This window comes from Vicugna pacos, chromosome 3, assembly GCF_048564905.1.
Source record: "Vicugna pacos chromosome 3, VicPac4, whole genome shotgun sequence".
Taxonomy (NCBI): Eukaryota; Metazoa; Chordata; class Mammalia; order Artiodactyla; family Camelidae; genus Vicugna; species Vicugna pacos.
The window spans coordinates 17835143-17850347 of NC_132989.1; the positions used below are offsets into that span (position 1 = coordinate 17835143).

General features: G+C 35.5%; 1 protein-coding gene across 9 annotated transcripts in view; it reads right to left on the bottom strand.

The window, feature by feature from the left end:
- TCERG1 (transcription elongation regulator 1) overlaps positions 1 to 15205 on the bottom strand; it is a 57381-nt gene that overhangs the window by 36800 nt on the left and 5376 nt on the right. For 3 of the 9 annotated variants that reach the window (XR_004186951.2, XM_031671699.2, XM_031671697.2), the window contains exons 2-8: positions 14555 to 14780; positions 12144 to 12296; positions 10695 to 11100; positions 10279 to 10398; positions 6138 to 6380; positions 1840 to 1902; positions 475 to 675 (exon numbers count right to left, since the gene is read on the bottom strand). Coding sequence is in view for 8 of the 9 variants with exons in the window: in XM_031671699.2 (XP_031527559.1) it covers positions 475 to 675; positions 1840 to 1902; positions 6138 to 6380; positions 10279 to 10398; positions 10695 to 11100; positions 12144 to 12296; positions 14555 to 14780 (1412 nt within the window). In the remaining variant the exon portion in view is untranslated. The remainder of the gene's footprint in view (positions 1 to 474; positions 676 to 1839; positions 1903 to 6137; positions 6381 to 10278; positions 10399 to 10694; positions 11101 to 12143; positions 12297 to 14554; positions 14781 to 15205) is intronic. The other 6 variants (XM_006204488.4, XM_031671710.2, XM_072955494.1 and 3 more) reach the window with 3 other exon arrangements.

Consider the following 15205-nt stretch of genomic DNA (forward strand, 5'->3'; position numbering starts at 1 on the left):
GTCTTTCAGTCATTTCATGTATCATTTGTAGCAATCATTCATTTTGCTGAAAGGGATAAGGTTAGACTAAAGTACTGAGGAACAGAAACAGGGACTTACATACTACAAAAATTACGAGTCCTCTTCATCTAAGACTCCAGTGGCCTAAATTTTTTTCTTCAGAATACACAGATTCCTTCCCTATCATTGCTATGAATCTCAATAAGGACAACAATTATTCACTAGAAAAATCATGCAGTTACTGACAACACTAAAAAATATGTATTAGTATGTATGTATAATTTAACTTAAGATGATAAAACGATAGGCAATCATATAAGCAGCCCTGGATTTTTAAATGAATACATATTTTTCAATTCAGTGGAAATAAATAATCCAACACCGTACTCAGAAAGCCCCTCAAAGAACAATTAACTCAGAATTTCAAACAGTGTTCTATTTATGCTATGTTCCACCAAGTCATTAAAACTATACCTTTTTCCTTTAGCTCTTGGGGCTTTTCCCAGGTTGATTCTAATGTTCTATTATTATAATAGTATGTCTTCCCATCTGCTGTTTTATATTCAGTCCACTCAGAAACTGCTGTTGCTCCAGCTAAAGTAGCAGGTGAAGCTGCAATAGCAACCTGGGGATGTATCATGGGTACGATAGGAGGGGCCATTCCTGGCAATACACCTAAAAAACAATGATAAAAAGTTAGATCCAAGCATCAGATTGCAATACAATATTAAATTTTAAAATATGAACTAAATCTTTCTATTAAATATTAATAAATGAATGAGCCAGGTGAAACAAAGAAAATCATAAAATATGATTTAATTATTTAAATCTACATCCCTGGTTTAGTTCTAATGCCTAAATTCTATTAGATTCAGAAATTCAACCCAAGAAGGACCTTAAAAACAGTCAGAAATTTGGGTCACTCCTATGATGAAATCTTAACATCATAAATTATAAAAATGGTACATTTTCTGCTTACGAATAGAAATATATTTTTATAAAGAATTTCTCAAATTCTAATGAAATCAAGGTAACAACTGTATTTGCTAAGCATATTTCCTGAGGCAAAATTATTTTCTTGCTCTCACATACCTAAAGAGGATATGAATTCCATTTTAAAGTAAATGACTGAAAAAAAATGACTGAGTTTATTATTGAATTTACTTTAATACACTAAGTAATTAAGTCAGATAGCCCTGTAAATTGTCAGTCAGCTTAATCTTTTCCTAAAGGAAACAAAAGTTTCTTGTATTTTTTAAAAGATAAGCCAAGATTAGTATTTTTTACCAGGTAGCTAATATTACAGATTAGCCAATATTACATAAATAAAGTAGCCAAAAATAAGTGAATCGAAAAAATTTTTAAAAACCTCGAATCCCATACTAGAATTTAAGTTTCAGGTAGTTAACTTTGATAGCTTTAAAGTGTTAATTTATACTATACACACAAATATTCACACACATATACTCACTAGCATGCAAGCATAATCACATCACTTTACACATGGAAATGATTTTTTTATATTTAACTTAAAAGCACACATCAAAAATAAAATTAAATGTTATGAATATGAGAATGAAGTTGTTTACACTTATTACAAAAATTAAGATATAAAGTGATCTGACCTTATTTGCTTTTGTGAACCAACAAGCTAATACTACAGGCAATTGGGAAAATTACGTGTTGGCCAAATATGACAACTGCATTTATACTGCTCATTAAAAAGAAAAATATAAAAAAATCCACTTACTTGGGCAAAATAAATAAAAGGATAAACAACAACATTCACTACCATGCCAACTTACAGACAAAACAAACTAAGATGGTTTTAAAAATTACCGGTCTTGGTGGTAGCGACTGTCTTTACATACGGGCAGCTGACTATTTGCATCATTGCTACACCTGTAAAATGGATAAGCAAGCATACGTTGGAAAGCTGCCATTGTATGTCGGCTACCACTGGGATTCAGGGAAATAATTTACCACTACAATTTAGAATGCTATTTCCAATGAAAAAGACCAAGAATGGAGCAAAACTTCTGTCTGACATTTTGTGGGAAGTGGTGCCAAATCTAATGATAACTGATTCTAAATTGTATCATCAATTACCTTTTTATAAACCAGCTCTGACAGTATTTGAAGGAGCTTTAAATTCAACAAAAGAAAGCCCCTTCAATACATATACATAACAAGTTCTTAAGTGGGACATTTTCCCACAGGACATCAAACCCATGCTGCTCTAGACACCAGTGAAAGGCAGATGCAGCATGACACTGACCAGACACTTTCTCTGTGCTGCTGCTCACGGGGAACTACATGCAGAAGCTGAGGCATGGAGCATAACCATGAAGAAGTAGAAAAAGAATAAGATAGACAAAGAGGGCTAGGAGGGAAAGGAAGAAAATAAAGTACGAGATGGATCCAAATATTCTACTGCAAATAAGACTTCAAATAAAAGAAAGGCAAAGATGAAGAGGAGGGCAGAATTCAACTAATGACAAAATATCCACGTGTAGTGCCTGCTCCATGGAACGCCATGGGCTTGGGGCACTGTGGAGGCAGGCTATCACATTAAGAAAAATACAGCCCCTTTAACATCCGTAATGACTACATGGGCTGACTGCTTTAAAAACCTCATTATTTAAGCCAGTTAAAGAAGTAGCATTAGTATTAAAGAATGGAAATTACGTACAGTTCTTAGAAGAATGCTCATCGTGATTCATTACAATGGTGATAAAAAGGGAATGAAAGGAAAAGCTGGAAAACTAAGACTGATTAATTGAAAAAAATAAAAATTAAGAGTGAACTTTTTAAAAAATGTAAAGAAAAACGCAGAAGGCTAAAGGCAAAGGGTTGGGAAATTAAATTTTATTTTCTATTTGTTTCAGCTAAAATAAAACTAAACCTATTTTGGCACTGATGAAATTTTTAAATCATGAACTATTTTCCCGAGGTACATGAAAAGAAAGTTCTCCTAATTCAGAGACGAAAATGAAAATTAAACCCCTGAGTTTGTAAAGAATGTACCTATGTTCACACACACACACACAAAAATACTGCCAATTTTTGAAAAATGCCTTAATCTCTTTAATTATCGTTTCAAAAAATAATATTAAAGCTAAACTTTCCATTAACTCTGAAACTAAAACAAAAGCACTGGATCATAAAGGCATGTTGAGTAAAGGTGTATGCATAGATTTACTTTCCGTGGTATTTAAAGATAGCAATGGAAAAATCCGTTTGGTTAAGGGAGTTACAGCATGCATTAGGATTAAATTAGTGTAAATACTGCCATCTGCAGGACTGCTGAACCTACTAAGGCAGCACTAGAAATTCAGTTGTTAGAATATATGAACTTTATTCTCAAAGGCTGTTCTCCAAAACCATTCCCTAATATGTATTTTAACTTAAATAGAAGAAAATCAAATCTTTTCATATTTAGGCCTGCCATTGTTAAGTATCATTTGTGCCAACACAGAGGTCTTGTATTTGATTGTATGGTCATACATTATAGACCATAATGAAAGGTTATGTGTGTTTCTTCTCATGCTAAAAAGATAAATTTAAGGTATTCTCTGAGGGCGATTATATGCATATTGTGAAGAGTCACAAAATAACCAAACATTTACATTTTTAACCTTCTTTTCAAAAGAAGCATTTGTTCAATTTTCCTACAACTCTATCCTCAAATCATGTTCTATCAGGAAATTAGAAGATTCCACTTAGTACTACTTTGGGTAATTCTGATGTTACTGACCATAAGTTTCTTAAAATTCCAAATAAGATTTTACAGACTAAAAAGCAGAAATCCTATATAATCCTAATCTGATTTACTATCTCCAATTCCATCTCTTATTCCTGTATTTTACCTAACTCTTCCATTCTTTTCTTTCATCTTGTTTGACTATTCCTTCTTTAATCATCCTCATCAGAACCATACATTGCTATTTCAAATGGAATTTAAGGCTCCAAGGTAAATCACATCCAAATTCCTCCTATTCACCTTACTCCCAAATTGATATAAACATTGTACATAAAGCCAAAGGTTTGGGGAGGAGAAAAACAAGTCTTTTTTTTACTAAAGCAACTTAGAGGACTGGATTAAAAGGGGAAATGAGAAAATGAATGACCTTTAATAATATCAAAGATTTTTTACTATATAAACAAATTTTAATATTACTTTCTATAAAACATTAACTTCATCTCCAAAGAATCTTTGGAATCTTAGACAAAATTTTATATAGTATCTAACTCAAGTTCTCTTCCAATTGACCTACAAAATGTCATTAGTGGCTGCCATTTATTAAATGCCTTTTACTGCCAAACTTCATAGGTACCTCATTTGGTCACCCAAAAAGTCACCACCATCTGTTCTCAAATTTAATGATGAGCTGAGGGCCAGAGAAGACCTTGATATCTAAAGACAGCTGTAACTGAAGGAATTATTTATTGTGACAAAATTCCACTTTCTATATGAGTAAGTTTTGCTACTCTGACCCTTTCACTTACTAGTCATATTAAGAACCGCTAAAGCAAAACCGAAGTCCTTTTAGGTGATAGCATTTCAAATACCTCAGGTATGTTACTATGCTATCTCTCAATCTTCTGTTCTCTTTACAGAAATAACTATCCCAGCTCCTTAAGATCACTCAGAATCCATGATTTGGTCTTAATACTGTCACTGACCCTTAAAGCAGACCAAGACTACAAGAGGTGATGATAAATGTCAAGCTTTTATCCATGAACCACTTAATTTCCCACATAAAGTATTTCTGAAGAAGAAAGTGTCCAGCTGCTTAGCTTAAATTTACATTAAGCCTTAGCTTAAATTTAAATTTAGTTTAGAAAAAAGGTAATCCCTAGCATTAGAGAAAACATTTTTGGTTTTCTTCTTACTTTTAAATGATTTCAGTTTCTTAAATATCACATTTTGGGCATTTAATTATCTAACACTACAACAACGTGTAAAAGATTCTCCCCAAAACCCACTAATTCTTGAAATTTTTTATTTCTTTCTTGATAAGGTGTAGTATGTGAAAAGCATTCTTTTCAAAGTGGTTACAAGGAAATAAACAATGAGAGCAACAGTGATAATTAAAATGTGTGCAAATCTAAGATATAGCTGTATTACAACCCTATCCTTGCACAGAAACTAGCACAACAAAGTGGCAATCATAGTGGAGGAAACTGAAATTAGGAGACAAGAGGCCTAGGTTCTATTCATCTTTAATACAAACTAGCCATATGAACTTGATCTAAGGTATTAATATTTTCAACTACAATTCTAGGAGAAGGGACCATGGATTAAGGATTAAATGTGTTTGATAACAGCAAATGCATTCAAATTAGGATGCCAAACACAGTCACTGTTTAATCCTTACAGGAAGAATTCTACTCCACAATCTTTTAAATTCCTTCTCTAGCTGTAATTATTTCCCTCTAAGACAATAAAACACATGAATTCACCATAAGTATGTAAGCATTTAAATGGTGCATGTTATACTTCACAATTGTTGCAAGGGAAACTTATGGTCTCTGTTTTAGATGTATTTTTTTTTAAAGTTAAGTGACTTCTTCCCAGTACAATGTAATTATGAAGGGCACAGTATTTGGATCTGGAGTACACAAGCTCAAATCTCAACACCATCACTTACTAACTATGTGACCATGGGCAAGTAATTTAACTTGTCTGTGTATCTATCTCATATGATGGCTGTAAAAATTAAATGCATTATTACATATAAAGTGCTTAGAACAATGCACAATATATAAATCACTCAACTTGTGTTAGCTATTATGACTGGTAATTTTTTAACTTCATACACTCAAACTCTTAAAAATATTGCATTTAAGAACATATTTACACAAAAAGATGATCATTTGTAATTCACTGAGGCCATTATCCAAAATGAGTGTAGCTTTAAATGTGGCTCTAATTTTAAGACATGTAAACAACAACAAAAAAGGACATTTACCAAAACTGAAGAGAAAAGTACTGCAGTTAGCCATGAATCTTTCAAAAACGTTTCAAACAGGTGAGATTCAAGGCAAATTTCAAATGCAACAGACACATGAGAACAAACTAACTGACAATATGAAAACATAGCTGGAAAGACTATTACAATCTATGTGTTTACCTGGAAGTGGAATTGGCATGCCAGGAAGGGGAACACGAAACGGAGGTACCATTACTGGTGGAAAAGCAGGTATTGCTGCTGCTGGCTGAGGTACTGAGTGAGGAACGGCAGGAGGTAACGTCTGGGGGTGCGGCTGGGGAACGGTTTGCACAGGTGTGGCTGTAGGAGCAGGAGTTGAAACACTAACTGTAGGCGTGGCAACTGAAACAGCAGAACTTGGGGTCTGATCTTGTGTTGTAGGTGCTGATAAAAGATAAAACAAAAATATGTATCACTCCTTCATAAACCATTTTACTATATTTATTCATCATTCACTCATTCAGTAACTAAGTAATGCAAAGGGCCCATTCCATGCACTGCAAGAAATTTTTAACAAGGTCTCTGTCTTCACGAGGCTTGAAAGTAGTTAAATGAAACATAAAAAATAACTAAAATACAAAGTGAAATGGAATAAATGTGTAGGAGTGTATATCAAGACCCAAAGACCATTTCTTACTGTGAGAAGGTACAGAAAATTTTATACTGAGTTGATAGGCCTTGACAGATTAGGATTTCAACAAGGAAAATGACAAAGTGAAAGGAGAAAATAAGTAGTGAGAAAAGCGAGTAAAAGCAAAGAGTAGGAAACAACAAGGAATTGTTTAGAAAACAGAAGGCAAGCAGTCATCCAGTGAAAAAAAACAAAAAACAAAACCCAACCAACAGAAACCAGTGAGTTATAGCTGGAAAGGCAGGCCAGAGGCATAAAGCAGAAGGCCTTGAACAGAAGTCTAATGAGTCTGTGCTTTACTGGGTAGGGAAACGGAAGAACTTATGTAAATGTAGAGAAATGATTTAAAAGAATGAACACTAAAATGTATTAACTTATATCTGTGTACACTTTTTACTTTTTATTGTACATGCTTCGTAAGAGTTTGAAATTTTTTTATAATAATGCATTCACACGTTATTTGTATGACTTTGTGATGTAAAAGGAATACAGGGGAGGCAGATGAAAGCTTCTGTACGGAACAGTAATAACCACTGTTCATTTGATGAATTAACCTGGCAGATACATAGGAAGAAAAGGAAGAACAGAGGTGGGAAAATCAATTTTGACATATCAGAATTGTCCAAGCAAGGAAGAACAGAGAGGAAAAGATATGCAATAACTAATGACTGATTGCACATGAACAAATGGAGTCAAAAACAATTTGGGTTTCTCTATAATTATTTCAAAATAAAAGGTAAAAAAAAGAAGAAAAAAACCCCTCAGGTTTCCAGTGTGAGAGACCAGGAGAGTATGAAATTTAGGGTAATTTGGTTCTGCTAATATATTATTTTTAATATCAAAAGTAAAACATTTCATCCCTAGCAATCACACTGAAAATCAAACTGTGACCCCCAAAATAAATAAAATTCTTATTTTTTTAAGTTTCAGTTTTCAAATACTACAAAACCATTTTTTTGTTATTTATTCATAATTCATCTAGTTCCAAAAGAAAATTCATTTTGGTAATTCACTGGTAATAAATACTTCATCTTTATCTTGATGTAAAGAAAAAAGTCAAACTCTACCTGTATTGGACTAAGAATGAATTTAACAAATTAAATAAAACAGTGCTTTCCCAATCTTTATGCCAATTTTCTAAAGGAAAGCACACCACCCAATAATTCAACTGACAAAATTTCTCAGTATCTTTTTTTCAGCTCCTAACAATGAAAAACTCACTTAGGCTGGGAAGATGTGAGCAATTTCATACTTGTTAATGAGGGACTCACCTTGGCTAAATAGACAGCAGGGCCAAACAAGTATCTTCAGGGGCCCAGGAATGAATTGTTGGTCTAGCATAGACCTAGCCTTAGGGTACAGTATCATATTAATATAATTTTATAACAGTGTGAAAAATACAAATTACATGCAACATTTGCCCAGTCCCATACATATACCATTTAGCATTTGTAGTCTACTGCAATGGCTCAAAATATATCTAATTATTCTTACCAACTTCCCTGAGAAGCAGGATTTAATCAGCATTTTTCACATACTTGCACAGGATGACTTAACGTTCAACTGGGGTTAAAATATAAATTTGCTAATTTATAGTTGCATTTACCCACAGGTTTATACTGCACTTCATAGAATTACATTTTTTACAACCTATTATGGTAATAGTATTTAGTAATACTTGCTAAAATGATAAAAAGCACTATAGTCAGGAAAATAAAGTGAGCTATAAAAGGCATCAAATTTGAAGTGGAAAGGAACACCAATGAATAGGGCAAAAAGCATTCGCTCAACTCATTCCTCTTGATGACACAGGATTTTCCAAATTTGATTAGTGGCTATGAGTCATGAGAGGAAAGGGATAAAGGCAATAAAAGAATAAAATGGGAAGCTGGGGGAATGGTAGTTGGGACTTTATAGTAGGTAAATTCCTACTAACTCCATTTGCTAAAATAACTGGTATAACACTGAACCTCAATATACACTACTAATCCAGCTCAGATCTTAACTAAAAAAGACAAGTGACTATCTCTCTAACAGATGGAGAAACAGTAAGACTGTAGTATGACAACATTTCATGACATTGAATCAAGTGAAAGAAAAACAGGTGTCAGGAATGCTCAGAAAGACAACAACAAAACTGATGTTTAAAGTAGTAAAAAGAACATGATTTTGCTACTCTGTTCTTAGCCAAAAGCCTCCCAATCACTGAAGGGTAGTGCAAAGAATGACAAACAGGAATTCTGAATAGAATGGTTGACAATCACAAGATAGCTATGGTCCTACTGAAGACCACTCTGATACAGAAATGGAATATACAGAGGACAGTTAAAAATTTGAGCTCTCCACCTTCCTTAAAACAAACTACTACTATTTCTCTTTCCTAAGGCAGGAAACAAAATAGAAGCAACACAAAGCCTCCATATGGAACCACACTGCTTTTAATTAATCCCCTTCTCCCAGGACCACTCTAAGTACTGCATAAAAATGGGCAGTTTTCTGCCTTGCCACACAGGTTTTACAAATCCTTGCTTATAAAAAGGCAAAGATCCTCAACCAACTAGCTAGTATCACTGTTAAACTTCCATGTCAGACTTCATCTTAGCTAGAAAATAGCCTTGTAAAGCATTATTTACATCTTCTATTAAGTACATTTTCTCCTAAGCTCACTAGAAAATATCAGATAGGGCCTTTAGAAAAAAACTCTCCATATCAAATGTATCGTATTTACTTCTTCAGTTACTTCTTGTGTCAATAAAATAAAATTTGGATTTAGTTCTATGACTAAATTTCTCTCAAATACATTATTCTTAGAAGGTAAGACACACTAATGATTCCCAAGTCCTTGAAGCCAAAGGGAAACGAACATCTTTTTTCTCCTTATTCTAATCTGTTATCCAAGTAGCAAAATCATCCAAATTATAATCAACCTGTAGGAATAACTATGTATCTTCCTATCAGTATCATAATAAATAATCAAATAAATAAAATCATTATTTAAGTATTTTTGGGCTCATTCTCAGCCTATGAAGCAGCAACACACCCACACCATAAAAAAAAAAACCCCCAAAAAACCCCCAAAACCCCAGAAGTAGGACACATATTAACGACAATCTTTTAAGCAAATTAATAGATTTTTCTTCCCTCATCCCTGAAATCTATTAATCACCTCTCATCTTTTTAGAAACGATGTACCCCTTGGGCCTCTATGACTTCATACTTGAAAATCCTCTTACCTTTCAGACTACTTTTAACTCAACTCATTTCATCTGCCTGCATCCCATTTTAAGACCTAGTCACCTCTAAACAAGATTACTGAAAAATTCTTAAGTTTCTCTGATTTTAATACTACCCAAAAATACTACCAGAAAAATCTTCCAGTTACTGCATTTATACAGACTGCATGGTGCCTGTCTGCCCGCCCCACATGCCTGGTTCTTAAAACTCTTCAAAACCTGGTCTCATTCCTCTTCAATCTATTAACCAATGTAAACCCTCCCACCTGATAATCTCATAAACTACACTTGTCCTCATTTCCTGGCCTGCGTTTATGCTGTTCCCCCCACCTGAAACAACTCTCCTTACTTTTGAACCTACTTAAATCCTACCACGCATCCTTCAGGATCAACCTCAATACCCATGTAGTCCACTCACTTGTCTCTCCGTTTTCGTGAATTCTTATATCTTCTATTTTCGCTGCATAATTTTGCACGCTATTCTCTAATTGTTTCACATGCATTATTCTTGCTTCCTCAATTAGAAAAACTGGAAACTCTGCAAAATAGGGGCCAAGACTTACACTTACTTTGCAAACCCCACAGCACCCAGCATTACTGTTGGCCAAGTTGAACAGCTAACTCTGCACTTCCCCAGTTTAGCTTCATGAATTCCAACAAGGCAAATAATTTCTTGTACTGATGTAAATTTCTGTTCTTTTAACCCCAAAATCTTACTGTCAAAAATGTATTCATCAAGGATAAGAGCTGAAACACTAGGATCATTTCTGAATACAGTTCCTACTCGCCATTTCTCTAGCCCCTACATGGAAACACAGGCTGACTAGTACTCACTTGATACTGTCTGCGAGACCGAAGAGGCAGTTGTTGTGGTAGAAGTGGTAGAGGATGGGGTGGATGATGATGTTGAAGTGGACACTGCAGGTGCTGGGCTACTGGTCGTAGGGGTGGAAGCTCCTACTGCTTGTGCTTGCACTTGCGCCTGCACCTGCGCCTGCGCCTGGGCCTGGGCCTGGGCCTGTGCTTGCGCCTGGGCCTGGGCCTGGGCCTGAGCCTGGGCCTGGGCCTGGGCCTGAGCTTGAGCTTGTGCCTGCGCCTGGGCCTGGGCCTGGGCCTGGGCCTGGGCCTGAACCTGTGCCTGGGCTGCAAGCATAGGTGTCAGTTCTGACTGCTGAATAACCTTAACTCCATCTGGCTTGGTCCACGCAGATTCACGTGTTCGAGCATTATAATAATAAACCTGCAGAGGAATCAAAATCATTAGTGTTAAAGAATCTGCCTGGTATCATTTGAAAATGATAATGCAACTATATTTCATCTTCAAGGGTATTAAAAAAACAAGGAGAAAGTATGTAAAAATTGGCTGTTTGTTTTATTATGGAACTATGGTAATTTTTCACTCCTTTCTCCCTTCCCCCCAATTTTCTCCAATGAGCACACTATATTTTTAACATACCAAAACAAGGAAAACATTGGGTGAATTTTGTGCAGAAAGTTAACAGAGCAGGCCAGAGACTGCTATCCTTTGAAAGCCCTGCTTAAAATGGCCCTTGGCTGGCCCCTGGGAACTTAGATTTCAGGAGGGTTCCCACCATTCCGTAACTGATATGAATGGCTCATTATGCCTAAACTGTTGAGGCAAACAATGCAGTTTATGCTAAATATCTGCCTTCCTTCTGTGAGTCTGGAATTTTAGTAAGTGCCAGGCAGATGGTGTCAGAGATGTGACCAGTCTCCAATGAAAACCCGCAGCCCCTCAACTCATGAGAGCTTCCCTGGCAGACAACACTTCACCCGTGTTTCCACAATTGCGGGCCACAGGGATTACACACATTCTCCGTGATTCTACTGACAGGACTCCTGAAAGCTTATGCTCGGCTTCCTCCAGACTGCACCCCAAGCACCTTTTTCTCTTTGCTGGTATGGCTTTGTTTCCTTTCGCTGCGATTAGTATTAGCTGTGAGTACAACTGCATGCTGAGTCCTGCGAATCCTCCTAGCAAACACTAAACCTGAGAGCTGTTTTGGGGGCTTGCAGCACATATTTAAAATACAGGCTTCCAGAATCACAGGCTAACCTACGTAAGCACTCGAGGCAACTTTATGTCTGTGCAGAAGTTCAATCCAGGGAGCATTTCCTGGAGTCCTGCCCCCCTCCCAGCTCACCCAAAGCTCATTCTTCAAATTGGCAAGAATATAAGTCACTGATCTCAATCTGTCAAAACTCTTGTTTTACTCTCCTATCATCAAGAAGTCATCAACCTAAATATATCTCATAATTTACCTTCCCATCTGGAGTTTTATTTTCAACCCATATCTCCTCAGTAGGAGGCAGTGCTGGAGTACCAGGAGCAGTCACAGGAGGCATTCCTGGTGGAAACATCATACCAGGAGGAGGAGGCATGGTTCCCATGGGTGGAGGCATGAAAGGTGGTCTCTGTTAATTCACAAGAAGTAATGGTCACTTGTGTTTATCTTTTTCCCTTAAATTACTAAATTCTACCCAAACGTAAAGCACTGGGAGAAACTACTAGTTTTACAGTCCATTCAAAAACATTCATCTAGGTTGCATAAGCAATGTTTCTCCATAACAAAAATGATTACTAAAAAGACTGGAGAGAAATACATCAAAACAGTAGCAGTAGTCATCTCTGGGTTATAGCATCACGGTTGAATTTTGCTTTATTCTTTATACTTTAACTGCCTATTCCACATGTTAGGCACTGGATTACTTTCAAAAGAAAAAAACTGATTCTTCTATTTTTAACACCCACCACACTAATGCCTCCACAGCTCACCTGTAATAGGAACCAACCATAAGAGAAAAAGTACTTTACAAATATCACAGGAATAACTAAAAAAGAAAAATCGGGTATACATAACCCTTTATTCTCTCTTTCTACAAGAAAAAATGTTAGCTAGGAAAATATTCATCATTTCCTATTTTTCAAATAATAATAATAATGTAGCTCATCAAAGACATGAACATCAGTAAGTTTAAAAGATACAGTAAAATAATTATCCACCTTTAGGGAAAATAAATGGCATATATTACAATTAAAATTAAAATCTCCTAGAGCCACTATTGATTCAATGTTATCTCTGATGATTCCTTCAATGATTGCTGACACAACCCAAGATCCTGAACCAAACAATTTAAATATAATTGCTATGTCTTTCTTACTAATGCAGAAAAGAGGTCTGCCCTTTTTAAAACAGATTTTGAACAGGGATTAAAAAGACTTCCTCTATAAGCTACAAGGTAACATTAAAATTCAATTATCCAAAGCATCTTAATCTGGATAATAGGATAGACACTATGCTGATAATATGAAACTATATTTCATTTTCCTAAATATCTTTTCTTTCCTACACTTCAGTTTTTCTGGATGCAGTTTAGCATCTTTCAAGCACCAGCACACAGGCCCATGTTCTATGGTACACCCACCTAAAACATAGCTCATTCACCAGAAGCTGGAAATCACTTGGATTTAATGTAAAAACCACACAATTATCCATCAAAACCAAGAAAAAAATCATGTTAGAAACCATCCCATTACAACATCTGATATATCTCAATTAGAGTTACACTAATCCATTATATTTTATAATATTCGATAAGGAGGTTTAACTCTTAAAGGCACAAATTAGAATAAATTCACATGTAACAAGTTATACTAGTCAGTAGGTCAGAAAGTTACTTCTTTTTTTAATCTTGAAGAAAATATAAAACCATTTAACAGTTTGTTTAAGGGAGCTGGAGGAAGGTGGGGGACTATGTTATCAGGAAGGCAACACAATTCCTAAGCAAAGTATTAAAACTTTGTGTTTCTTCCAAAAAACATAACCCTATCTAAACAGAATTAATACCACTTAAACAGTATCTCTATTTTTAGTAAGTTCACTCTTGATTATCTAAGCTAAGAGAAGGCAGGTGATACCACTGTATTTATTTGGTTTCAGAATTATAAAAATTGGTTTGTTAAACTAAGATGACATATATACATACTCAATCAAAAAGAATACAATCTCAAAAGTAGATATTTGAGAGTTGATACCTTCACAACCTCATTTCAGACAATAACTGAGTCTATATACACTAAAAAGGGATACAAACCTAAGGTGAAAATATCAGAAGTTATTATTTAAAGAAATCCTACAATAATTCTATTTGTAAAATTGTAAGTTACCATATTTTTTTCAGTGGGGGGAGAAAAATCGAAATATTGTGCTTACAAAATCCAAGTGTTGCCACTTTCTAGACGCTATCCTAGGCATCATTTCTGGGGAGAATTGCTCAGGATATACATACACACGTATGTATTTAAACTTACTGGCAACATGCATCACTGAAAATAAATTCCTCCCATTCTATATATTAGGATTTCAAACTTCATTTCACATAAAGAAGGATTACTAAAGAAAATTCTCAGCAATGAAGGCAAGTTGGAACTCCCCTAATTCAGTGCTGATTTTTTGCATATATTTTCCTATCACCATCTAAATTCCCCTTCTGAATTTCCATACTAATGACTGTTACCATTACTTCTGGAGCAACACGTTAATATAAGGATGTTCTCTTTAGTTCCCAATTTCCTTTAAACTGAAAATGAAGAATACAGATTTTTAAGGCAAAAGTCATGTATGATATTGACACTAAACCAGCAAAGAAACAGCAATCTCTACATTTTTTACCTGGAGGTGTGGAGGGCCCATAGGTGGAGGAATCCCTCCTGGAGGAGGCATCGGTGGCATATTAGGATCAAAAGGAGGACGTCCAAATGGAGGCCGAGGTGGTGGAGGAGGGCCTCGCATCATACCAAAAGGTGGAGGAGGTCGCATGAGAGGTGGTGGGCCTCGCATCACTGCGTTTGGTGGGGGAGCCGGGCCTCGGAACCTCAAGGCCTGCTGTTGAGCCATCCTGGGTGGGAAAGCAATATATATATTTTTCTCTCTCAAAATAACTAAAATGTAGCCACTAATCTCTAGTTATATTGAAGTTAAAAAGCTCCTTAATAGCAAGTAGAGTTGGAAAGTCATCATTTTGTACCATCGTGGTGAAGACTGTATTAGTAAGAATAATCAATGGACACCAAATCTAGGAGGAAAGTTAGATGAGGGAGATACCTGGATGGTCTCGAAATATCTCCCCACCTGCTGCTTACAGCTGCAAAGAAGGATGAAGAAAACACTATGCAATAGGGAAACTGATCTATTTCAACACCTTGATCAGGTGATTGATTTATTATTATCTAAAAAGGACAAAAGACATTATGTCACTGAGAGGGAGACAGTATCACCTATTCCAGGCAAGAATGTATAAACTCAATCTAATAATGAGGAACT